The following is a 26,773-nucleotide window of genomic DNA, read 5'->3' as shown; positions in this document are numbered from 1 at the left end:
TGTCCTTTTTATCTCATTCTATTTTGTACGGTTACGGTTAAGTTATGTCAACATTTTATATTAATTTTTTATAACGATAATAAGATAAAAAGTAATAAAAATATAAAATATTAACGTGCACTATCTGTAATCGTATAAATAAGAGGGATGAAAAAGTCACCCGAGGGTAGACAATCTGCCTTCCGCAGAAGTGGGCGTTACGTGATTGCATGACCTTTTGCGGGCCATGCACATGATTATTCTCCACACCGCTCATACCTTCTAAGCGACCAAAATTCTCTACCCCCGCGCGCGAGTACATAAACATTGCAACTCGCTCTCCCACTAGTCCAACCAAGTCAATATGTACCGAAATTACCGATGTACCCCTGCATCGTTAGCTCAGGTGGGCATTCACGTCAATGGCTTGTCAGATAAAATGGAATTTTGGGTCAATGCCCGCGACAAGAATGACATCCGAGAAACGACGACGGCAAAACGACCGACGTGATTTTAAATCCTGTTTTAACCTTCAATTTTTATTTTTATTTTTATAACATGGATAATACATATATATGTTCTCTTATACTTGAATTCGAATATGGATTAATCCAGCTAAATCGAACATTAGTGTTTCATCCTTTGCACTCGAGTTCGACCATATATTTTGTCAGATTGTTTGGCTCAATGTACATTTTGCTCTTTAATTCAGTTTCGGTAAGTAAATATTCATTGTAAGTTTGGAAAGATAGTTAAATATAGTAATGCGTTAGCCGTATTTAACTTACGAGTCATTATTTTGATGGTAAAAAATAATGTGTTTGTTCTTTTACATGTGAATTCGATAAGTATTCCTTAAAGATTTTTAGGGTAATTATTTAGTTGTGAATTAAGCTTGTTAACTATGACGTATTTATAAAAAAAGGAAAAGAAAAAAAAGAAGCATTTTCAACCAAAAAAAAAAAACACTTTTTTTCTCCTCTCTCTAAAACCCTCTCCAACTCTTTCTGTCTGTGTCTCTCGTGCTATATGATTACGTACAGATCAGGCGGAAACCACTGTATTTCCATTTCTTTACCGCGTCCTCTCTCACTACTTTCTCTCTCTACAACTCCTCCGCTGCTTAATTTCTAGGTTTTAGCTTCTTATAAACGGGGCTTCCCCGATGTCGTCGTCTTCGTCGTCTTCCAAGGTCTGCTACAATTCTGAGTGCAAGGAGGTGAAATCGGAGTTTCCGAGAAAGGGCTGGCGGCTCCGGACTGGCGAGTACTGCGAGCTCTGCGATCGGTGCTAGTAAGTCAAGCATTTTCCATTCCATTTCTCTCTTAATTTTTTTGAATTTCTATTTTTGTACTCGTTCGGTGGTTTTTCTTGGGTATATCTCCGCTGCCTTCTGAACTCTGCTTGCTTCAACTTACTGCTTCGTGCGACGTGGGTTTCGTTGGTTGATTTGAAATCGAGCTTAGGGTTTTAGGAGTGGGTTTTTTGGGTGGGAATTTGCTAAATTTGGAGCATGTCGTGGCGTTATGCGCAGCAAGATTGGGTTTTTTTTGAAGGGTAGTTTGGGAACACCGGCTTTTGCTCCATTTTCTTCATTTAGTCTTTCGAATTCGATTGAGGGAGATGAATAGCTTGACTTGTATTTAGTAAAATGCGTTTGTATTAGTACTGAACTGCTTTGGGGAACAGGAATGAAGAGATATACTGTAATTTAATTTAGGGGAAAGATGAAATGATTCTTTGAATTAACCGTTGCTCCGTCGAATTCAGCAGATGCTTGAATGTGGTGCTTATGAAACAACAATTGTATATAGCCTCAGTTGGTTATGAGATTTTCGTTTTTGTCTGTATGTTATGTTCAAATATAACTTTGCTTAGAATATACTTCTCAGTGAATCCTAACCCTCTGGTACTTGTTTTCGGCGAATGCACACCTGCAATGCTTATGTTTTGCGTAATTTAAGTAGTTCTCTAGAAGATGGAATTTTATAGTCTTTGCTGTTTTTTTGTCTGTACGCGTTAAGATATGGAGAACCGAAGACATGAGGGTAAAATTGTAAAGTAGCTTTAGTTTACTTAACGTAGTCGGTGCTCTCTTAGAGAGATGCAATGAAAACCTTAAAGGAGTGAAACTACAAGATGGTTTTTAATTCTTTCATGTTTTGGTCAAATAAGGAAGATTCATGTGAGAGTTTGACCATTTGAGGCACTCAAATGAATCAAACTTCCGCCACATCTGATGGTAATGGGAAGCTTTTGTTTTCGAAGATTCATGCAGAAAAGGAATTTATCGATGGCCGAAAATTATGAAGAAAAAGTAAAATTTAAACTGCTTGTTCCAATACTAGGCCTATGAAAGGTCTGCCTGTGGTGTAAATTTGCAGACTTACTCAGGCGACGAATTTATGTCGCTAGGATTGCCAGATTTTCAAGCTTCATTAGTAGTTAGTGAGTTAGTTCTGATACTTAACTTTAATTAGGGAAGCAGGGATGGCATGATTGCTGAATTAATTTAAAGACACCTTAAAATTTCAGCCGGCACTGTGAAGGATCAAAATTAGACGCTACTCAATGATTCATCTACCTTAAATCTTTCTTTATATTTCATGATCAATATACTGAAAGATATCTTTCCTTTTCTTTTTCTTCTTCTGTGATCCAAGTGTTGCTTATGAGGAAGGGAGATTCTGTGAGACCTTTCATACGAATGCTGCTGGTTGGAGGTGCTGTGAGTCTTGTGGGAAGGTGAGTGGATGGTTTATCCATATTAATTAATATCCTTTGTTATACATTTATTAACGGAAAACATGACACAGAACCGAGTGCAATGACGTTCTAGGATTCATATAGCCGACCCCACTTGGTGGGAAAAGGCTTTGTTGTTGTTGTTGTTGTTGTAGTATACATTTAATTTTATAAAGAATGTCGTACCAACTTTAGCTTTGAATTTCTAGTATAAATGCTGATTTGTTTAGTCTTCCTTTGCAGCGGGTTCATTGTGGATGCATCGTTTCAAGTCACGCATTTACATTGTTGGATCCCGGAGGAATTGAGTGCATGACATGTGCAAGGAAAAATTATGTAATGGTAAGGAGGCTTTCATCAAATAACTAAAATCATATGTTTCAATCATCAATTTTTGCTACGGCGACCCTTGATTATTTTAGTATTTCCTTGAATATACCAAAAACTGTGCTATTCTGTTGTTAATCCAGACATCAAACCCAGCATGGCCAACATCTATGTTCTTCCATTCACCTTTATCTGAGAGACTTAAGGACCTGTCTACCAAAAATTGGACTCAGTTGGCTGGATCTGGTCCTGTACCATGGAGGCAAGCACCCAGTTTATTCAATTCTTCTATTCCTTCATCTGAGTTGCATACGAGGGTGCCACATGAAGTTGATGGTTCAACTGGAATTAACAAGCTTAATGCCAGTGAGAGAATATTTGTCTCCACCTTGGAAAAGAAGAAAGTTGAGGAATTTTCTGAAAGACTAATGAAAGTAAACCTAAGTATTGGCACACAACAGAGTCTTGAAAATGGGATTGGAAACCCAGGTAATGGTTTTTTCATGACATTTAGCATAGTGAGGAAGATAGTAGGATATGCCAACTTTCCTTGCTTCTGCTCCATGCTGTAGAATGAAATGGGTAGATGGTTGCTAAATTGTTGTGAACATTTTGTTGTAGGAATTAACCACGAGGAGAAAAGTAGTTCATGTTTAAATATATCCCAGCAGTCTGCCTCTTTGAAGGAGGAACCGTCTACTCCACAGTTTGTACCTTATGGATCTCCAAGTGAAACAAATCCACAACTGGGGGTTGCTGGAACTAATTTGCGGCCAATCGCTCCTTTGGCAAAGAATTATAATGGTAATGGAGTTGAATCATCTGGTGATAATCAGATCCGCAATGCAAGGCCTCGAGCAGATGCCCGGGGAAGAAATCAGTTACTTCCTCGGTACTGGCCTAGATTCACTGATCAAGAGCTGCAGCATATATCTGGAGAGTATCCTTTATGTCAATATATATTTTTTCCTTTTCTCTAACATGACAATGTTGTATATGTTTTATATTACATTTCTTAAGGCTGTTTGTATAATGGTACTAATGGTACTGCCTTTTCTTAAAATTTGTTGTCTCTTGATTCTTATGTACTGTACACCTTAACCATATCTAAGTAAAAATTCTGTAATCACTCCATTATTCGAGAAAATGTTGAGCGCTAGTGATGCTGGGCGGATCGGGCGTTTGGTGTTGCCAAAAAAATGTGCAGAGGTGTGTCTTCATGCTTTCTAAGCCTAACCTGTCATTTTGAGGCATAATGGAAAGAATCTTCTTTTTGAATTTGTCATACAATTTTTAGGTTAACCTAGTTTTTCATTTCATATTCCATTAACATTCTGCCCCTCCGTGACAGGCCTACTTTCCTCCAATTTCTCAGCCCGAAGGGTTGCCTCTGAAAGTCCAGGATTCAAAAGGCAAGGAATGGATATTTCAGTTTCGCTTCTGGCCCAACAACAATAGCAGAATGTATGTTTTGGAGGGGGTTACCCCTTGCATACAATCCATGCAATTGCTGGCCGGTGACATAGGTAATGATATTACATCACTGGAGAAATTTCTGATGAATGTTAGGGTTCATGCTTAAACTTGGCAAGGACTCTGCCGGTACTTTTTTGAGAAGATTTTTTTATTATATATATATATATTTTAATTTGGTTCAATGTTGTTAGTTTTCTGAATTCTTGCGTTATAAAGTTATTTTGGCTTTTGGATTTGATGCTCTCAATGTAAATTAATTCATTTTGTTACTTTGTTCCCTCATTTTTGCGCTGAAGAGTTTATCTGTTTTCCCAGTGACATTTAGTCGATTGGAGCCAGAAGGGAAATTGGTTATGGGGTTCAGAAAGGCTTCAACTTCCCTACAATCTGATCAGGTTTTGCCCTGCTCAACACCCAGTTCCTGTGGTGAATTTAATTTTTTGTGATGATTGGCAATATGATTTAAGCGGCATGTATTCAGGATGCTGTTTTTGTTACTGATATCCAGACTATTTATGCACTTCAATTAAGTTGCATGATCAGCTAATGGCATTTTTGTCTCTGAGTCTGCACTGATTCCCTTGATAATCTCTATTGCATGCATTTATCTTATTTATGTCGATCTTTGCATTTGGTTTTCTGTAAGGTTTATTATTTAGGTTTCATTTCCTTTTACATTACAATGGTAGGAAAATGAGGCAAACAAGACAACCAACGGAGTTTCAGTCCATGCAGAAGTGAGTAAAACAGAAACTTTATCTATCTGGTGAAGTTTTTTCAAACTTTTGTCATTCATAAAGGGTTCAGAATCACGGAGCTTTTTATCAATGAACCAGGTTGAATTGGCAGATCCTAGCTCATGGTCTAATGTTGATAAGTCAGGTTATATAGCAAAAGAAGCACTGGAAGATAAATCTTTGATCCCTAAAAAAAGGAAGAACAGTAACTTGGGTTCTAAGAGTAAGCGTCTGAGAATTGAAAATGAAGACCTGATAGAACTGAAGGTTACATGGGAAGAAGCTCAAGGCCTGCTTCGCCCTCCTGCTAACCATGTTCCCACTGTTGTGGTGATTGAAGGCTTTGAGTTTGAGGAATATGAGGTACATGGTTCATTACTATTCCTTTTCTGAAAGGGTTCATGTTGCCCTATGTTGCTCATGATTTTTTCTCATTCCTTTGGTCTGATGTGTCTGTTCATTCCCTTACGCCACATCTATTGCATAAATTCGTTTTCTAACAGATTGCAATTACTATTGTAAGATGGGGTAAAATAACGTTTATATCTTGTCACGATGGAGCTACACAGATATACTTTATTTGGATGCCATTCTTTTGTACTTAGTTCCAAAACTCAGAAAGAAATTGATATTGAGTTATTTATTAATAAAACTCAAATGGAAAATTAATGCTAGATGAATCTCCGAAAGCTTCTTTTATGTAATCAATTCCAAAGTGACTCGTGGCAATATTATATGATATAATAATGTGATCTTGAACTGTTGAATCAAAACTTCCTCTTAGCGGGAAATATAGCTTGGCACTTAATAGGGGAGTGTTACATCTTTTCATTGCATCTTTGTAGTCTTTGATGCGTTATGTTTTCTTGTTCAATATTGCGTTAGGACCCCTCCATTATGGATACTGATCTACTATTTCAAATTACAGGATGCTCCAATTCTTGGGAAGCCAACAATTTATGCGACGGGCAGAGCAGGGTAAGCCAATTTTAGTGCTAAAATCTGTTTGTGAAGACTTGTATCTAGTTTTCAATGTCCTGACCAAAAAAACAATTACTTCTCTGTGTTACTTCTTAATACTTTAGTTTATTTTACGTATTTATCACAAAAAATTATTGGTATTTGCTCTACCAAAGTGGGCTCATTTGATAAGTTTGTAGGTTAACATTTATTGGTTCACAAAATTGTGCCTGGGTGTGCTGTTGGTGGGTGAAATTTTTCTGTCTTCTTTGACATTTCTGGAATCTTTTGAAGAGATTAAAAGGCACGTAATAAAATATTTTAGGGTTGTCTGATTATTGTCTTTTTGTTAGATTATTCTGTTCTGGGTAAGAAAATGCATCTTTTATATATATATATAAATCTTGGTTAAATGGTGTCTAAACCCAGCCTGCACCATGCATATGAAACATGTTTTTATGCCTCGAATGAAGGTGAAGAATTACTTTCGCCCTTTCTATTCTTCAGCCTAAACTCTGAGCTTTTCAATGTCCATTATTTGTGTCGTATAAGTTTAGCAGATTTCCAAATTCAAATGCTTTGTTTCATTCTTGCCAGTGAGAAGATTCAGTGGGTTCAATGCGAAGATTGTTTCAAATGGCGCAAACTGCCAATCAATGCTCTTCTGCCATCAAAGTGGACTTGTTCTGAGAATTCATGGGACCCTGAAAGGTAAATGGACATCTCCCTAAGGTCACCTTAAATTGATATGATCTCCAAGGATGTGCATATTGGTAAAACTGATTTTCTAATGTTTTGAAAAATATTTTGCCAGATCTTTGTGTTCAGCAGCTCAAGAATTGACAACGGAACAGCTCCAAGATTTGCTACCCCGCTGTAATACAGGTATGAATTGCTGGAAACAGTTATCATAATTCAGAGCTCATCAAGTCGTGTGTTTAGAGAACAAATTGGTTGTGGGCATACATTTTCTTCTTTTTGCCTATCTATGTTTAATGGTAATTTTTCTTTTCCTACATGCAAGTTTTCCCTAACATTTACATGCGCATATCCTTCCAATTAATCAAAATTGCAACGGTGTTTTTTATTCTGATTGGGCAGTTGCTTCGAAGAAAATGAAGGCTGCTAAACAGGACCCCGATAACATTGAAGTTCTGGAGGGCCTTGACACACTTGCGAACCTAGCCATCTTGGGAGAGGGTGAGTCGCTCCCATCATCAGCTCAGGCCACCACAAAGCACCCCCGACATAGGCCCGGATGCTCATGTATTGTCTGCATCCAGCCCCCTAGTGGGAAGGGTCCTAAACACAAGCAAACATGCACCTGCAATGTATGCTTAACAGTGAAGCGCCGCTTCCGTACATTAATGATGCGGCGTGAGAAGAAACAGTCAGATAAAGAAGCAGAAACTACACGCAGAAAGCAGCACAAGGGGCAATTACTGGTGGTTGATAAACAGGAGGATGACACCCTATCATATTGTAACGTAGGAAGCAGCAGTCCAAACCAGAAAATAGAGATCCTTGAACTTTCCGATGATGACCTTAACATGACGAAATCCTCAACTTCACCTTTCAAAGGCCAAATTGACCTGAATATCCAGCCAGAACGGGAGGATGAGCTGTCACCTGGATCCGATTCAGGCGGCATGATGAAGTTGCTTCACGATGCCACAGCAAGGTATCTCAGGCAGCAGAGATTGTCAAGCTCTGGTGGTAGTGAAAAGTCATCAGGCAACGGGTCACAACGAGCTGCAAGTGAAGCAGGAGGAGGGGGAGAACCCCTCAGCAATGGTGTAAACCTCGAAAGTAGCAATGGTGTAAACCTTGAAAGTAGCAATCATGACAGCAGCAACGACTGTCCTGCAACTTTATCCATCAAACCATCGGCATCCATGACTGCCACGGGATAACATCAATGTCTTCTTCTGTGCAATGATAGGCCGGTCATCAGCAACCTCCGGTGGTGTTCTGAACTGGAGAATTTTGTTGTACATTCATCAACACCAGCACCGCGCATCTCCACGTTTGTACATAAAGAGGTGGAAAGTGGGTAACTTGGTCGAGAAACTATAATTTGATACGATGTTGTCCTCTCCGAATTAATATAAATGGACACGATAGCCGGTTTTTTTACCGGAAAACGATGAAGGCGACTGAAGCGTGTGGCAGGTAGAAGCTACGCAGTTTCATTTTAGAAGCTCACCTCGATACATTGCTGTGAGACACTGAGGGATGTAATGTAACTAGTATCTCTTTTCCCGCCTATTCAACTAGAAATTGCATTATCCATTGGATAGGTGGTTAGGTTTTTACCCATGTGTCTCGAGTTTGAAACTCTCGTTTATAAATTATTGTAGTAGTTTCGAACTCTCTTCTCGGTCCTGGATAATATTATTTAAAAAAAAAAAAACCTATTGTTTATTTTGCATTTATTGCTAGTAATTTCGCGCGGTATCTCAATAATAAATATTTTTTGCTAGCTTTAGCTAATTAGACACCTCGTCTCCTTGTACTTTAGTTCGAATTTCCTTTTTATAGGTTACAGTAGTTTAAAATATCGCTCTTTCAATCTGTTATTTTTTGGTACGTTGCAATTAAGGGGTAATTTTAATGCCTTTTCTGATCTGATTGGATTTCCATAATTAGGTTATTATCTTTGTGAATCTTGTTGGATTGAAGTCACCTTTATTATCTTTGTGAGCTTGTTAACTTTTTTTTGTAATAAATCACTAAATTGAATTATCATTAGTCTGCTAATACAAATGGTTAATTACAACTACTTTTTGCTATCCATTTCTAATTAGGCCTGGTTAATTTATCCACAAATATCTTACACCAAACTAGTGATTGGGAGGAGAGAAATGTACGACCAAGTCAACCAACAGATGGAAGAGAAAGGGGCTCTGCCACGTGTCAACTCAGGATCTACTGTACAGCCATCGTTAAAACGGATTTGTAGGTTAATTTGGCTGGTCCTAATTATGTAATTAATCCAAACCCATGCTAATCCCACCACCCCCCTCCTCACCAAAAACACGGAAACTTCTGCTTTCGTCCATATGTTGGTGACAGCTTCTGCTTTTGTCCCCTCCTCCTCCTTACACTCAATGTGGATGCAGAGGAGGATGCAGAAGCCCGAAACCCTCATCCAAAAGCACTTTTAAGAAAAAGCACCCTTCGATTGATTTAGCTTACTTAATTGTTGTACGCATATGGTTACAACTTAACGTGCTTTTCTGTTCGTCCACTCAATCTTCACCAGCATAAGAGAGAAAGAAATCCCCATCGAAAAGCACTTTTAAGAAAAGCACCTTTGGTTATACATAAGATCCAGGCAGGATGAACGACTTATTTTCGAGCTCGTTCAAGAAGTACACGGACCTGAAGCAGCAGGCCTACCTCGACGACGTGGAGGCCGGCAAGGAAAGCGTTAACCTCGACAAGTTCTTCGAAGACATTGAGAATGTGAAGGAGGACATGAGGCAGGTCGAGAGGCTGTACAAGCAGCTGCAAGAATCCAATGAGGAGAGCAAGACTGTGCACAATGCTCAAACCATGAAGGAGCTCCGGACCCGAATGGACTTGGACGTCGAGCAGGTCCTCAAAAGGGTCAAAATCATCAAGGGGAAGCTCGAAGGTTTAGAGCGTTCGAACGCAGCGCACAGGAACCTTCCCGGGTGTGGCCCTGGATCCTCTGCTGATCGAACGAGGACCTCGGTGGTTAGTGGCTTGGGGAAGAAGCTAAAGGACATGATGGATGACTTTCAAGGGTTGAGAGCTAGGATGACAGCCGAGTACAAGGAAACAATAGAACGCAGGTATTTCACAATCACCGGAGAGAAAGCAAGCGAGGATACCATCGAAACTTTGATTTCGAGCGGAGAGAGTGAGAGTTTTCTGCAGAAGGCGATTCAGGAGCAGGGGAGAGGTCAGATTATGGACACCATATCCGAAATGCAGGAGAGACACGATGCTGTGAAGGAGATCGAGAAGAATTTGATCGAGCTGCATCAGATATTCATGGACATGGCCGCCCTGGTCGAAGCCCAGGGCCATCAGCTCAACGACATCGAGAGCCACGTCATGCACGCAAGTTCTTTCGTGAGACGAGGCACTGACAACCTTCAGGTAGCCAAAGAACAGCAGAAGAAATCAAGGAAGTGGACATGCATTGCTATAATTCTTGGAATAGTTCTCATCATTCTCCTCCTAATTCCAATTATGTTACAAATTTTGCCTCATATGAAGTAGTAAGAGGGAAAAGGGGAAGACTTTGTTCATAGTTAGATCTTACGGCGAGTTCAGAAGGAAAAAAAAAAAAAAAAGGCTAGTGATTTTGACGCTCCTCTTTTAGCCTCCTGCACATATTCATTTTGCAGTGCATACGTCTAAAAGTAGAGCGCCACAATCCCTATGCAAAAAGAAAAAAACCGTTCGTTCTCGAAGGGTGCGGTTTCAATGTCTCACACACAAAAATTGTGACACAAAAGTAGCGAAACTTAGAAATGGAATCCTCCAAGCTTTTAAATCTCTCGGGGCAAAGGGACCTAATTGGCAGATGGTAAACACATGATGTAACCAATTAGAGGCATTTCTTTGTAACCAATTTTATCCTCATTTTATGAATGACATTGCCTTTTAAACTACTTTTTCCTTCCCAAACTCTTACATCTCCACACCTCACACACTTTTTTTTTTTTTAATAAGGGACCGGCTGGTGACTTCTCATGGCAATCTACTCTTTCGAGGGTCAGAAAAACGTACATAGGCATCTTTCTGACCACCATCATGTGATTCACCAATGTCATGATTCAAATCGAGAATGTGCAATGTAAAATACAAACTTGTGATTCATCCTCAACCACTGAACTACCCAATGATAATTCTCCGCACCTCACATGTTAAAGTCAAAACCTTTTTGAGTTTGACGAGCTATGGAAATGCTTTTTCCTAAAGTGCTTTTACTAAAAATGTGCTTTTATTAAAAACATGTCCAAATCCAAGTGATTTCTTAAAGAAGTGCATTGTAAGTGTTTTTTTTTTACTTCCGGAAAGCAATTCCAGTGCTATTTTAACACAAACACTTTCCAAACAAACGCAAAAGACACAATAAAACCGCAATCAGTGCACCCGTCTCATTCGAATCTCTGATTCCTGACACTAGTTTAATAGAGTTAGGCCGCGGTTGGTGCACCAAACCAAAAGCAGAAATTTTTAGGTAACTTTAAGGAAAATCTTCTGGTACTGTTCATTTTAATGAAAAATCACATTTTTATACTAAAAAGTCAATCATGATATTTATTTTACCTTTTATTTTGTTCTTATTGTTAAAACTTTAAATTTTCAAGTCATTCTCATTAGTCTTCCTAAAATTTTAGTTGTGACGGGAACACAGATCGTACACTACGTGTTTTTATGCAAGTGGTGGAAAATTTTAATTTTTAAGTTATTAACCTTTTAACACGCATAACCCACCATTTATATAGAAACGCATGGTATACCACATCGTGTGACGCCTCTCCAAAAGTAGTAGAGAAACTAATCATTGCTGCATAAAGGTGTAGAGAAACTAATCATTAATCGATCGTTCAATTTGCTTTCACAAAATGGGCATCGAACAATTTACTTTCACAATATGGCCCCAATATTGAACAATTTACTTTCACAATCACGCCACCGAGATCATATGCCATTAAAAATCAAGACAATAGATTCAAGTACTTCCTACAATATCGTTCGGAAATCATATCTGGAACGATCAAACGATCGACACAAAATATCGAAACTAATCACTAAGTTCAGAACTCAGGCATTCCCAAAAATATACATATATATGCTGCAGCAAATTAGTAATCCGTGATAGGAGATCAGAGTTTTAGCAAGTGGCTGTGTCAACTACCATAATTCGGCAAAGCCACCATAAACGAGTTGTATGATGATTCGAGATCAAAGTGAAGCTGCCTGGACTGCTGCTCCGTCAACTCATCGGCTGCTCCCATCTTCGATAGCCTTGCAATCCACTCCTTCAGCTTTACCTTCCCCAAAAAGTCCGGTGGTAGAAAGGTCAACTTTCCAAGAGACGTTGAGAGGTCCGAGAGCAGCGGGTGCACCTGATCGACTGCCACCATATTCAGCTTCAAGGAGTCCATTGCAGTGATGAAATTCTGTGTGCATTCTGCCACTGCGGCGGCTGAGGAAGTCATGGAGGAAGCTGCAGCAGCCCGGTGCTCCACTGTGGCAGGCACCCCTGAGGTCACAAGACGGTTTATAGCCGCCGGGCAGTCCATCTTGTATGTATCTGCAAACCGCTCAATGCTTGGGATGGTGTCCTTGAGCGTGGAGGCCAATGTCTTAAAGTGTGCAATGAGTTTTTGGCATTCCGCCTCATACGCAGAAGAAGTGATCACATCCCGAATATACGCCTTCTCAAGCTTCTCAGTGGTCTTGATAATGGCGTATAGTTCGGCAAAACTATCATACATTTCTCTTTCACGCTTGTCATTGGCCAGCTTGACCTCCATTGTACTGATGTATATGAAAGAGGAATCTCAGGTGTGCGTGTGAATGTGGAGGATTGGAGAAGAGAACGGGACACGCGCAAAGGAGAGAAAGAACCTTATTCACTGAAGAAAGAAATGCATACAAAGAAAACAAAGGGAAAGTATGAGAACCTATTTGCTTGACAACCAGCAAAAGAAACGAAAGACCTCAGCATCCACGAAAATCAACATACTTTTATGCTTGGGAAGAGAAAAATTCAATGGCATGGGTCGATTTTGGTTGCTAGAAAAATGCAGTAAACGATCAACTTATATTCATCACATACCATAAATTTCAGTTTTCTTTGGAGGTCAGGATTCCAGTTTTTTTTTATGGTCAGGACTTCGATTAATCAACCTACAAAACAGAAAACTCAAGTCAATTAAGTCTGCTGCAATATTCAGCTTTATTCAACAACAATGATGATTTCTTTTCACCCAGCATATGAACATTTCAGCTGAAATCTAAACCCTAAACAGGTCCAATTCTTCATGGAAAATTATCAAAAATTGAAAGAAAAAAAAATTCCATGAAAAACCCAGCAAATTAAGAACCAAAATTACCTTAGGTTATTAAGAACACACACACCCAAAAGCAAATCAGCCTCTCACACTAAGCAAACACGGAAGCAGCCATGGACGCCATGGCCCTGTCATCTCAAGAGGCCATGGCCGCAGCTTACAAACCAGAAAACCAAAGAAATCCCAGAATCCAAAACAACCCCAAATCGAAATGAACCTAAGAAACTGAAAATTCAAATTCGGAGCTCTGAGATTCTACCTAAATCGCAGCTCGGATGGGGAAAAGTTGAGAACTTTGTACTGCTGCAGCTGGGTCCGAGTGGGTGAGATTCAGAAATAAAAAATTGAAAAAAAAAATTAAAGAAAAACTCGAGGGAGGGGCCGCGCCAGGGGGTATTTGTAAAAGTCTCCGAGAACACAGAGGAGAGAGAGAGAGAGAGAGAAGAGAAAAGAGGAGAGAGGGGTTGCGTGCGCGTTGGCGTATATGATTGCTGCTGCTTACGGCATCTACGTGTAGCAGTTGGAAAGCGACGAGCCCTTCTCTCCTTTCTCTGTTTTCGCAGACCGCGTCGTTTTACGTCACTGCCCGCTAAAATCATTGTCATTGTGGGCTTGTTAGGCCCGTTTCAATGAGCCTAATGGGCCGCCGTTTTCATGGCCTTGTATTAAGGGCCCGGCATACGATTGGGCGGGGGCTTTTAATGGGCTTGAGCCCAAAAACATTTCAATCAAACAAGACTCGTTTGGATGTGCTTTAGTACTTGATTGGTACTGATATGCTTTTATAAAATGTGGGTATAAAAAAGAGCCAAGCTCAAAAATGTGTTTGCTAAACACTTAAAAACGTTTATTTTCATAGTTTTTGGTGAAAAAAAAGATAAAAATGTGAAGCAGTAAAAATGAGCTTATTCTCGCAGCATAACAGAAACAGTTTTTTTTCAAAGCAGAGCAATATCAAACCAAAATAATTAAAAGCGTTTTTAATGAAAATATTTTTAAAATCAATCCTCAATCAAAATATAAGTAAATTCTAAAAAAAACTTAAAATACTTTTAAAACTGAAAAACACTTTTTCAAAAGCACTCTCAACTTTTTAAAATGATCTAAACGAGCCGAAAACAAATTCCAATTCCCGGTTAACAGATTTCAATCTGTTCACTTCTCCCTCCGCCTTCTCTCTCTCTCTCTCTCTCTGTTTGTATAATTTGATAAATTTAGGGTTTCTTCAACCCCCAAAATCCCGGACTATGCTGCATTGAAACTTCAAAATCCTCAAAAATTTAAACTTCGCCTAATTGTTTCTATAGGGTTTAGGGTTTTTTCAGGCACTACCAATTGCTATCCCTGCAGATTCACTCTCCCATGGCGATCTCTCAGGAGCTATACCCATCGCAAGACGACCTGCTCTACGAAGAGGAGCTTCTCCGCAACCCATTCAGCCTCAAGCTATGGTGGCGCTACCTAATCGCTCGAGCCGAATCTCCGTTCAAGAAGCGCTTCATAATCTACGAGCGAGCCCTCAAGGCTCTGCCCGGAAGCTACAAGCTCTGGTACGCTTACCTCCGCGAAAGACTCGAGCTTGTAAGGAACTTGCCCATCACTCACTCGCAGTATGAAACACTAGTCAACACGTTTGAACGAGCCCTAGTGACGATGCACAAGATGCCCAGGATTTGGATTATGTACTTGCAGACTTTGACGGAGCAGAAATTGGTCACCAAGACTCGCCGGACCTTTGACAGAGCGCTGTGTGCTCTTCCCGTGACGCAGCACGATCGCATTTGGGAGCCCTACCTCGTGTTCGTGAGCCAAAAGGGCATCCCAATCGAGACCTCGCTTCGGGTTTATCGCAGGTATTTGAAATATGACCCTACCCATATTGAAGATTTCATCGAGTTCTTGATTAATTCTAGTCTTTGGCAAGAGGCTGCCGAGAGGCTGGCTGCTGTGTTGAATGATGATAAGTTTTACTCGATAAAGGGGAAGACGAAACATAGGCTGTGGCTAGAATTGTGTGATTTGCTTACTAAGCATGCCACCGAGGTTTCGGGCCTCAATGTGGATGCTATAATTAGAGGTGGGATTAGGAAGTTTACAGATGAGGTGGGGCGGTTGTGGACCTCTCTTGCGGACTATTACATTAGAAGGAATTTGCATGAGAAGGCGAGGGATATATTCGAGGAGGGTATGACAACTGTGGTAACGGTGAGAGATTTTAGTGTGATTTTTGATTCGTATGCTCATTTTGAAGAGATTGTGCTTGCCCATAAGATGGAAACTGCTGATTTGAGTGATGATGAGGAGGACAAAGAGAATGGGGTTGCGGAGGATGGAAATGAGGAGGAAGAAGATCTTCGATTGGATATTAACTTGTCTGTGGCTGAGCTTGAGAAGAAAATGCTTGATGGGTTTTGGTTACATGATGATAAGGATATAGATTTGAGATTAGCTCGATTGGACCATCTCATGGATAGAAGACCTGTACTAGCAAATAGTGTTCTTTTACGACAAAATCCTCATAATGTAGAGCAGTGGCACCGAAGAGTGAAGCTTTATGAGGGCAATCCCACCAAGCAGATACTTACTTACACTGAGGCAGTGAGGACAATTGATCCAATGAAAGCGGTTGGGAAGCCTCACACTTTGTGGGTTGCTTTTGCTAAGTTGTACGAGAACCACAATGATATTGTCAATGCCAGAGTGATTTTTGATAAAGCAGTGCAGGTGAATTACAAGACCGTGGATAATTTGGCTAGTCTGTGGTGTGAGTGGGCAGAAATGGAATTGAGGCATAAGAATTTCAAAGGAGCACTGGAACTGATGAGGCGGGCTACTGCAGAGCCATCTGTTGAGGTGAAACGAAGAGGTAATGTTCATCCTTCATTGGTTTGTTTTGTAGTTTTGTATGTGTTGGAAGTTCAAATAAAAACTTTAGAGAGCTTTTTATACAGTTATTATTATGTTTCAATAATCTCAAACGTAGATATATTTCCTGAAATATCTTGCACCTGGTATCTTCCCTGTAATTCTTATGCTGCTTGCTTTTATATTTACTTTGGAACCAGAAATTTTCTTTCCAATTTGAAAATCACCTTGATTTGCTTTGAATTGTTTGGCCTTGTCTCTATTATTCTTATTCCAAATACTGTCTTTGAGATCTATAATTCTGCTGGACTTCCAAGTGCCTTCTTAATGGTAATATAATGGTGATTTTACTAAGTTTTAGCATTTGAATTGGTTAAAAGAAATGTGTCTGTTTCCCATATTTGGTTTCCATACTCTTGTTTACTTCCTTTTCCATTCTTATTGCGCTTTTTGACAGGCACTGTGTTTTTGGTTGATTCTGTGTTTGCACTAGTCTTTGGGTTTGTTAGAGCCCCCATCGAGTTGTGGCTTTTCTATCGAGTTGTGTTTTCACTATTTTATTTTAACTGTTGAAAGGAAAAAGAAGTTAAATGGTTAGGTTAGGTATATGGATTTTGTGGGAGCTATAATTAAACTTTGGGACTTTGGCTTATGCTGTTGCAGTGGCTGCTGATGGGAATGCACCGGTTCAGATGAAGCTGCATAAATGCTTGAGGATTTGGGCCTTTTATGTGGACTTGGAGGAGAGCCTGGGTAAATTAGAGTCCACTCGAGCTGTTTACGAGAGGATATTGGATTTGAAAATAGCCACACCGCAGATCATAATCAATTATGCATCACTTCTTGAGGTATGGCATTCCTCCCATCGCTCTTTTCTTGGAACATTCACTTGTAAGCATCTTATGTTTAGAATTTGATTGCACAGGAGCATAAATACTTTGAAGATGCGTTCAAGGTGTATCAAAAAGGTACTAAAATATTCAAGTATCCACATGTCAAAGACATATGGGTTACATATCTCTCTAGATTTGTAAAGAGATATGGGAAGAAAGAACTTGAGCGCGCAAGAGAGCTATTTGAGGAGGCTGTTCAAGCGGTACTAGCATTCTACCCCTTTAGACTTTAGTCTGGATATGATAAATTACTGTGGTATTTCTAAAGCACTAAATTTTAATTTAGCATTGATTTTCAACATTTTTTACATCGGTTAAGTTAATGATTTTGTTCATATCTGATTAGCAATCATATGGTTCATTTTTTGAGATTCTGTCTTATCATATCCTTCTTCTGTCATAGTCATACTATCCATTGTATAAAGTGAAACCCGACAAACTATTGACCTATAATTAGGGTTTTTCTATTTTATATTAATTTATACATAGAAATATACATGTACCTTTATATGTGGGGACTGCATTTTGGTGTCTTCATACTTACTGTGATTATATGTGTGCACTCTGTTATCGAGTGAATGGAATAATCACATGAATATTATAGGCCAAGTTGATATTGAAGTGCGCAATGATGTTCTCTTGGTCTAGCTGTCCAAAGTTTATCACAGTTGATTGCACGGAGCCTATATGTTTTTCATTTCAATAGTTCTCCTTCTGTTTTACTGGTGTTCTGCATATCACCCACTCTCTGTGTATTAGAATTTGTGTGGACTTTTGTATTTTTTGAAATCATTTCACGTTTGAGTTCTTCAATATGCTAGAATGTTGCCCTTTTATATTGTTATTTTATCTGATACTAACCTTAACATGGTATATCAGGCCCCTGCTGATGCGAAGAAGCCTATGTATCTTCAATATGCAAAGCTGGAGGAGGATTATGGCCTATCAAAGCGGGCGATGAAAGTCTATGATGAAGCAACGAAGGCTGTTCCAAACCATGAGAAACTGGGCATGTATGAAATCTATATTGCCCGTGCCACAGAGATATTTGGCGTCCCAAAAACAAGGGATATATACCAGCAGGCCATAGATTCTGGTCTTCCAGACAAAGATGTGAAGACAATGTGTTTAAAGTTTGCTGAGCTTGAGAAGAGCTTGGGAGAAATTGATCGTGCTCGGGGAGTGTATACATTTGCGTCGCAGTTTTCAGATCCACGATCTGATGTGGATTTCTGGAACAAATGGCATGAGTTTGAAGTGCAGCACGGAAATGAAGATACCTTCCGGGAGATGCTTCGAATTAAACGAAGTGTTTCCGCAAGCTATAGCCAGGTAAGTTCATTAGTTCTGTATCTGGTTTTATCTAAAAAGCTTATTACTTTCAGTATTTTTTCTTTCTCCAGCAATTTAGGTAAATGTTTTATTAGGGTCTCAGAGAAAGGGTTCCTGAATTGCTCATTTTAATTCTCATTTGTATCGTTCTACCAGACGCACTTTATTCTACCCGAGTATATGATGCAAAAGGATCAGAGGCTGAACATGGACGAGGCAAAAGACAAGTTGAAACAGGCAGGAGTCCCCGAAGATGAAATGGCTGCTCTAGAGAGGCAGTTGGCACCTGTGGCCAACGATACTACCACTAAAGATAGCAGTAGAATAGGCTTTGTGAGTGCTGGAGCAATTCAACAGACCGACGGAGGGATCAAAGTTACCGCAAATCCTGAAGACATTGAGCTACCGGAAGAAAATGATTCAGAAGACGAGGAAAGGGTGGAGATTCAAATTGCACAGAAGGAGGTCCCGGATGCTGTTTTTGGAGAGTTGGCTAACAAGAGAAAGGAGGCCGAAAAAGACGAGGGCGGAGATGCTGATACCAAGGACGATGGCAGCCGCCTTGGTGCCCTTGAGAGAATAAAAAGGCTAAAACGAGGCGCCTGATTTACGAGCAATTTTGACGCGTATGTTCACTGACCGTATTCAGGTTTATTTTTGTCCCTTTTGCCATTGTATTTGAACCTGTATATTTTAAGCATCTCTCGAAAGTGGTTAGCTTGGCAAAAGTATGTAACACAACCGTACGCTCTCTTGATCTTTTGATGTCCCGGAGTACGGTCCGAGTTGGTAACTGAAAAAGGCTGCTATATCAATTTAGAAAGGAGGCAGATTCTCTACCCTCTCATTTCCTGTGCCTTACTGTTTGTGTGGTTACGGCTAACTTATGTTAATATTTTATATTATTATTATTTTTTGTCTTATTATCTCTATAAAAAAAAATATATAAAATGTTGACGTGATTTAATCGTGACCACACAAAATAAGAGTCCGAGTTGGTAACTGAAAAAGGCTGCTATATCAATTTAGAGAGGCTGCTATATCAATTTAGAGAGGAGGCAGATTCTCTACCCTCATTTTCCATGCCCTCTTGTTTGTGTGGTCACAGTTAAGTCATGTTAACATTTTATATTACTAAAATTTTTTTTTAACGTAGTTTAACTATAATCATACAAAACAGGAGGGCACAGAAAGTGGGAACGCAGATAATCTGTCTCAATTTGGAAACTCTCCGGTTCGATTCTCTTTAATGTAACTTTCTCATAACTTGCGTCTGCATGATTTTACACCCGGAGAAATTCTAGGATCCAACACCCGGATTACATCAGGCTAACCTCATCTGGCGTGTCGGCATAATAGGTGAGGTGTTGAATCTTGAATATTTTTCTTCTTAATCATTTCTATCTCGAATATTCAAGTACGTCTCCATCGTTGTCTATGAATACAAGCCATCAAATCAATAGTTTACACGACTAATCTTATATACTTTTAGGTTAGGACCTAAATAAAAGAATTTTAACGAAAAGTTTTCAATACTGTTCACTTTAAGAAAAAATCATATTTTTACACTAAAAAATCAATTCTGGTACTATTCATTTTACTTTTTATTTTGTCCTTATCATTAAAACTCAAAAATTTTAAATATTTTCGTTAATTTTCCTCCTAAATAATTAAGACCATGGACAGATGGAAAGCCTTGAGTACTCACTAATTATATTTATGGACTGGGTCTTCATCAGGTAACTTAAAGATTATAAACTTATCTAAAATAATTAAGATTGGTGATAATGACGTGGTCCACCTACTTGAGTAGGGTTTTCACAACTGTCGGGATGCTAGTAGTCGTGGTTACGCCAGATGGCTAAGATATTATGCATCATTAGCCGTGCATTTCATCTGAGTAGAATACTATTTATTTTTTGACCAAAAGATCTAAAATTTGAAATATCTGATATTTCTGAGCACCTACGAAAATGGTGATATAATAAAAAATTTACATCGAAATGAACACTTCTAAAATTTCTTACTTTCCTTTACAGTCAAAAGAAATAACTAAGATAAAAAAGGTTTCTTTGCTTTGCAGACCAACATATAATTAATATTTCCTCATAAACCCTAATTGTAATTTTGTTATATTTTTTCCTTTTTTGGGGGGTTAAAATGAATTCAAATGAAATATTAAAAATAAAATCTAGTAAATTAGATGAAAAAAACCTTTGACCAAATATGTGCATCAATGGCTTCCACCGTTGACCATCTTCTTGTACTGATCCAAAGACTGCTGTCTCTGCATCCTCATTTCATCGTTGAACTTGTTTATGAACGCCTCCACTTGGCGGTTCAACTCGTCCTGACTCAGCGACGGCTCTTTCCTCAGCCTCCCTCCACTTCCATCCCCGGTGGCGACAGTTGTCAGGCTTTGGTTGGTTGGTTCCTTAAACGTCTCTGCCTTCACCATCACTGACGTGTCCACTGCCGACGTCAAGTCAACTTTTAACTGACGGCCGTGATTCGGCAACGTCTCGGTCTTCTTCGTGTGCCTGCTCAACGGCATCGACCGACCTTCCGTTATCGCCTTCCACGTGTTCTCCAGCGTGTCGTTCCGTTTCGGCTTCGCCACCCTCAACGGCCTACCACCTGTTAAATTTCGCGGTAATATACGTCAGTAAAATGTCCACCTTACCCCTTTGAGCTAGAGATACAAAGGGGCTTATTAGACATTACGCACCACCGGATGTGATAGAGAGTCACAGACATTTGCACACCACATTTGAACTCTGCTTTGTTTTCAGACTTCTATGCCGTTACTTGATTTACCGGTAACAAATGCTCGATAATGTTTTTCAAATGGCTGAAAATATTTTTAAATACTTTAAAATGTTTTAAGATAACGAAAAGCGTTATTAAAAATGTTTCGTCAGAAATTATTACAAGCACTTTTGGATTTTAAAAAGCATGCATCTTTCGAAAGTGAGAAAGAATGCTCTGAAAATGGCAAAATTATTTTTAAATAACTGAAAATACTTCTTGTATTTTTAATTTTTAATAAAATTTTTGGTCTGCAATTAGCAAAAGTGCTTCTTATTAAACCAAATATCAAACAAACCGTAATTACGATTAAACTATTTAAAAATGAAACTAGGGTTACGAAAATGAAAATGAAAATACCTTCAGGAATGGACCTGGCCGGTTTCCGGTGACTGAATCTCGCCGAAACTGGAGGTTTCTCCACCGGCAAAGCAATCTCGTCGGACTCCAACATACTCTTCGGCGGCAAGATCACAAGCTTGTCTTCGTATTTACGATCATCTTTAATCTCAGCCGCCTCAGGCTCTGCTTCTTCTACATATCCATTGATCACAACCGCAGACGTCAGCTCATAAACAACCTCAGGCTCTCGATACCTCGGTTCGGAAACCACCTCCGACTCCGATGTCAGCTCATGAACAACCTCAGGCTCTCGATACCTCTGTTCGGAAACCACCTCCGACTCCGATGTCAGCTCATGAACAACCTCAGGCTCTCGATACCTCGGTTCGTAAATGGCCTCCGACTCCGGTTTGATCACAACCGCATACTTCAGCTCATGAACAACCTCCGACTCTCGATACATTGACTCGTAAACCGCCGGAGGATCCGAAACGCTCGCCTCCGACTCCGGTTGAAGCTTCGGCTGAGGCGACCTGCCGTGGCCATTGAACCTGGAGGAAGCGGCGATGGTGATGATGATGCAGTTGATAAGGACGTAGAGGTACGGAGGACGGAACAAGGATCGGAAGTAGGAGCACATGACCGGCAAGTGAGAAGCTACGAACTCCGTCGCCATCGGAACAGAGAGCTTCATGGCCAGAGCCAACGCCACGACGCCACTCGATATTAGGACAATCTTCAGAGAAGCTAACCAAGACATTTTTTTTGGTTAATTAAGATCTTAATCAAGTTTGATTTTAATTGATTACGGTGATTACGGGGGTGAGTGTTTAAGACAGGGAGTGAGTGGGAAACTGGGAATTGGAGATGTGAGCACTGAGCGGGGGTTTGAGAGAAACGGAATTGCATGGGGAATATATAGAGAAGGAGAGTGTGGGACGCGTTCTTGTGATGGGACTTGAGCCGTCGGATTCAGAGGAGGAGTGATCGACGGTGGATTATTGTCTCGGTGAGTGAGGATGGCCCACTCTTGTTAGAGAGAATATCCGCGTGGCGACCCATACATGATCCAGAGATGAAGTGATGAGCTGTATATATTTATGGTGATGCTATCCACACATTCATTTTTACCTTCCATACATTTATTATTAATTTTCGTTCTTTAATCTTCTTCAACTTATTTAATCCAATGGCCGGGAAGGGATGTTTGAGAGGTAAAAAAACGTGTGTGGATATAACAACCTAATATTTATAGGCAGTGGCGGAACTAGAATTCTGAATGAGGAGGGCCTTTCACAAATATGTATATATATATATATATGAGTGTAAAAAGTTGAATTCATAACATGTTAACATATGCAATTTGTGTAATCCTCACAAAACTGAAAAAATTCTCTTAAATTCAATACTAAGAAGAAAAAAAATGTAAAAACCCAGACAACCAAGTAAGAGGTAGGTTGTGGAAAGCTAAAGAAAATACAAAGAAGTAGAAAAAGAAGGAAAAGGGGGAGAGGTCTACAAATAAAGAAGGTGGGTTACTTTAGAAAATTATTGGGTGTATATTACTGTTAGGTGAGAGAATCGAACCAGAAGTGGGGTTGCTTTTTCCATTTAAAATTGCACATCTCTTTTAAAACTCCCCTGCCAAACTTATTGTTTCATTAGACAGCCGAAAAGATTTAAAATCAAAACAGCTTAACGACGTCGTTTGCTTCATCTTCTTCCATGAGGTTCACACGTCAGATGAAGTCAGGATGGGCCACGGACTACCCTAGTCCCTTGGTGGCTCCGCCCCTGTTTATAGGTTTAAGTTTAAACATGCGTGGGCATGGAGTCACCACTTCTTAATTAAGCGTGTGCATGGCAGGATGGCAATTTGGCAAGTTGGCAACACATTGACAAGTGACATTAAGCGGTGAACTAGTGTTTAGTTTCCTTTTCACATTAAACTCAACCACTTATCTTTTTCTTTCTAATTTTCTTTTCATTTATGATTTTTATGTTCCGTCGTTGTACATGATATTTTATCTTTCTTAAATACAGGTTGCGTTGAGAAAAATCTAACATACAGTTTACCCTAAATATGGGTAACACAAACCACTAATTCCCTCTTTCAACAAACTCTTCAACGTTCTTCAAATCCACATCAGATGCGTTAACATCTGAAGAACAATCGCCTATCGTTTGAAGAAAATGACTTTCAGCTCTTTTGTTTGTTTAGACCACTATTCATTTGTAAATGGGGTCACCATGTTTTTTTTCGGATCAAGGTAAAGAGGACTGGCTTTAGGTGATAGAAAAAGTTTAGTAGTATTATTATTTATCAAAAAGTATAGAAAGCTTTAGTTCGAATTAGTTCTTGAAGGCATTACTTTGAAATCTTGGGAGCATTATTTTATTTGACCGTTACTTGAGGAGAATATTAAGATCGTGAGCATTATTTTGAATTTTTTTTCTTGAACAAACGATATAATACTTCCAAAATCTTTCACTTACAAGTAAAAATGAATACCACTAGACTGTAGTACTAAGATATTTTTTGGCGTAGCAATATCATGATCATGGAAAAAAAGTTTCATAGTGTTAGGAACACGGCCTGAAACACTAAATGTAAAAATACAATAAGTTGAAAACATGAAAAAAATTCTCCAATAGTTGTGTTATTACATTTAATTTATCGAGCCGTGTTCCTGATACATGGAAGAGTCATAAACATGAGTCGCTGGTCCAAGGGGGCGGAGACGCTCCTCCCTAGCAGCTGGCCAGTGACACCGCATGTTTTGTACCTCGCAAAGTGTACCTCTAAACCGACCACGTAACCTTGATCTTATGGCACTGGATCCTGCGGCTGAAAGATTATAAGAATATTTATTTGTTTAAGTTAACTTGATTAGAATAATCTTGACTAATCTTAACCATCTAATCGACTAATCTAATGTTTTATAATTATAATCTATGGATAGATTAAGTGACCATGCTTCTTAATCAGATACGCAAAAGGATCATTACATACGTAAATATATGTTTAATGATTCAACAAATGTACGTATACCCCTAAGTCCAGCAAAATAAAAATTTAACGAATTTTCCACACCACAGTTTGCACAATGAAAAAAAACATTAAGTTTGACATAACAAACCGTAGCATGACAAAAGAAAATTTATAGCTTGATCCTTGGAGATGAACTTAATTTTTTCATGGCGTGTATATTTATGGGGTGGATCCTGGAACCAACTATTTTGCAAATTTTTTATACACGTTTTTGTATAGCTCATTCAATAATGTATGTTAACTATCCGAACTATTTATCTTTTATAACATCATTTATAGATCATCATTGAAAAAATTGGACAAATTCAAAACCATTAAAACATTAATTTGTAATGAAAAAAATAAACAAATACGATTTACAAATAAACCTTAAACCCTTAATCCAACTTTCATATGGTTTTAGATTTAAGTGATTTTTGGTAGACATGATCATTGACAGAAGACCTAAAAGATAGACGGTTTAACTCGTTAAAATACATTACGAAATAGACCTTACAAAAACATCTGTAAAAAATTATGTTACAAAAATAGTGTCACTCATCCGTCAACATTCGTTTAGGAGAAGAAAATGGTGAGAGAAACTTCCTACACTCTCATAATGCCGACCACAGTGCTTATGATATTGTGCCATATGTTTTATATATCTTTCCTACATAACATTATACCATTGATCTTGAACGTCTTGGTAAAATCTGGGAGTGTAAGTAAGTTTTCCCTGAAAATGACAGTTAATTAATAATTTGACATAGAAGCAAAGAGGGGCATTAAGATGGTTGGTGCTTGTCAATTCAACTAAATATATGGCTATTTGTGTACAGGGATGAAGCCAGAAATTTAACTAAGAGGGGACATCTTAAAAAAGTTGAGCTCCTTTTTTGGACAAATAAAGCTAGTTATTTTACAAATGCTGAAAAAATTAATTACAAAAGCCTAATTTATTACTCTATTGTCTAATTTTGTCTTTAATTGTTGACAATCTAATGCTCATTTGTACTAATTAACCAAGTACATGCAACTCAACAAGGTTTAGACATTAGTGCATGAGAATAATATACAAGACGAAAAGACATTTAAAAACTAAAAGAGTATTTTCATTATTTTAATATGATTAATTGAATAATCCGCAAAGCATGATTAATTGAATAAATTGTAATGAAACAAAAGGGATGAGAGAGGGCATGTACCCCCACTAGGCCTTACCTCCCTCCGTCTATGTTTGTGTAGACATCTGACGACTGACCATACGATGCATTCATGAAAGATGACCTACAAATATTTGAAGTCTTGAAGAAGATCAATAGTATCCATTATTTGAAATTTAAATCATAATATCCACACTTAACATGGCCCTTATAGCATTTGTAATAATACTACCACAATTCCTAATCAGGAGAAAACGGACAACCGAAACAACGGGAAGTTTTCGGTAGACAACTGCAGAAGAATTAACAGATAAACAAATGGGCAAACTGAAGATTAGTCAATTGTTCACAGAGATGTAATTAGTATTTTGGACGTTAAATGACAGGTAATTACTTGGTAATTATATATGGAAGTTAAATTGTCAATTAAGCGATATATTATATATATATATGGAGACAAACAGAAGGTTAGTCAACTGGTCGGTGTGCTTTAGTTTCAGGTGAACTTCTGGTCGTGATACTTTTTTGTCCACCTGAACTCTCCCAAATTGCAAAGTAAAAATCTACACTTATATTATGACATGTGAGTTAGTAAAATCACGTATCTTATTAAACTAAAAAAAAGCTCTCAAGTGACATAAAAAAGAGCGACCTTAAGCTAACAAAGCTCCCCACTTTGTGAGGGAAGAAGAAACGTCTATCGTATACAGTCTTACTATTACTTTGCAAAGAGTTTGTTTCCATGACTCGAACCCGTAACCTTTTGGTCACAAAGAAGCAACATTTCTGTTGCGTCAAGACTCGCAATTTATTAGAATTCCTTTGTCCCACATCGGCTAGAAGGCTTGAGAACAAGCCATTTATATAGAATTACCTTACTCTAACTAACAACGAGGCCTTTTGTATTAAAACCCCACACCTGACGGATTGAGCAGGTGGCCAAGTGGGGACAGTATCAGTGTTGACGGATTGAGCAGGTGGCCAAGTGGGAACAGTATCAGTGTTGTTGGAGTGGGCCCATAGCCCGTCTATCTGAAATTTAAGACAATTC

The 26,773-nt window shown here is 38.9% G+C and overlaps 5 protein-coding genes across 8 annotated transcripts; 3 read left to right on the top strand and 2 right to left on the bottom strand.

The window, feature by feature from the left end:
• Positions 1-950: 950 nt before the first annotated feature.
• On the top strand, positions 951-8,655 carry LOC126623563 (B3 domain-containing protein Os07g0563300-like). Its single transcript, XM_050292478.1, has 14 exons — positions 951-1,272; positions 2,643-2,724; positions 2,968-3,066; positions 3,195-3,540; positions 3,673-3,991; positions 4,164-4,260; positions 4,403-4,577; positions 4,843-4,922; positions 5,217-5,264; positions 5,364-5,627; positions 6,193-6,242; positions 6,822-6,935; positions 7,039-7,109; positions 7,326-8,655. Exons 1-14 carry the CDS (start codon positions 1,145-1,147, stop codon positions 8,135-8,137), a joined length of 2,685 nt encoding a protein of 894 aa, XP_050148435.1. The 5' UTR covers positions 951-1,144; the 3' UTR covers positions 8,138-8,655.
• Positions 8,656-9,248: 593 nt separating this feature from the next.
• LOC126623577 (syntaxin-124-like) lies at positions 9,249-10,873 on the top strand. Its single transcript, XM_050292494.1, has one exon. It carries the CDS (start codon positions 9,567-9,569, stop codon positions 10,476-10,478), a length of 912 nt encoding a protein of 303 aa, XP_050148451.1. The 5' UTR covers positions 9,249-9,566; the 3' UTR covers positions 10,479-10,873.
• Positions 10,874-11,892: 1,019 nt separating this feature from the next.
• On the bottom strand, positions 11,893-13,752 carry LOC126623580 (vacuolar protein sorting-associated protein 28 homolog 2-like). Of its 3 annotated transcripts, none has more exons than XM_050292500.1 (3): positions 13,331-13,751; positions 13,054-13,124; positions 11,893-12,850 (listed from the first exon to the last, which is right to left on the bottom strand). In XM_050292500.1, exon 3 carries the CDS (start codon positions 12,746-12,748, stop codon positions 12,119-12,121), a length of 630 nt encoding a protein of 209 aa, XP_050148457.1. In that variant the 5' UTR covers positions 12,749-12,850; positions 13,054-13,124; positions 13,331-13,751; the 3' UTR covers positions 11,893-12,118. The 3 variants fall into 3 exon arrangements, with proteins under 3 accessions (XP_050148457.1, XP_050148456.1, XP_050148458.1); XM_050292499.1 differs by having other exon boundaries at positions 13,548-13,751; XM_050292501.1 differs by lacking the exon at positions 13,054-13,124 and having other exon boundaries at positions 13,548-13,752.
• A 656-nt stretch (positions 13,753-14,408) lies between these two features.
• Positions 14,409-19,236, top strand: LOC126623570 (uncharacterized). The gene is made up of 5 exons (XM_050292485.1): positions 14,409-16,154; positions 16,817-17,001; positions 17,079-17,249; positions 17,926-18,378; positions 18,535-19,236. The coding sequence occupies exons 1-5, from the start codon at positions 14,651-14,653 to the stop codon at positions 18,982-18,984; spliced, it is 2,763 nt and encodes a 920-aa protein (XP_050148442.1). The 5' UTR covers positions 14,409-14,650; the 3' UTR covers positions 18,985-19,236.
• Positions 19,237-20,311: 1,075 nt separating this feature from the next.
• Positions 20,312-22,404, bottom strand: LOC126623574 (uncharacterized). 2 transcript variants are annotated; one of them, XM_050292491.1, is made up of 3 exons: positions 21,909-22,404; positions 21,547-21,845; positions 20,312-21,015 (listed from the first exon to the last, which is right to left on the bottom strand). In XM_050292491.1, exons 1-3 carry the CDS (start codon positions 22,286-22,288, stop codon positions 20,612-20,614), a joined length of 1,083 nt encoding a protein of 360 aa, XP_050148448.1. In that variant the 5' UTR covers positions 22,289-22,404; the 3' UTR covers positions 20,312-20,611. The 2 variants fall into 2 exon arrangements, with proteins under 2 accessions (XP_050148448.1, XP_050148447.1); XM_050292490.1 differs by having other exon boundaries at positions 21,547-22,404.
• Positions 22,405-26,773: the final 4,369 nt, after the last annotated feature.

Source organism: Malus sylvestris, chromosome 5 (genome assembly GCF_916048215.2).
Source record: "Malus sylvestris chromosome 5, drMalSylv7.2, whole genome shotgun sequence".
Taxonomy (NCBI): domain Eukaryota; kingdom Viridiplantae; phylum Streptophyta; class Magnoliopsida; order Rosales; family Rosaceae; genus Malus; species Malus sylvestris.
This window is presented reverse-complemented; position numbering and strand designations above follow the sequence as displayed.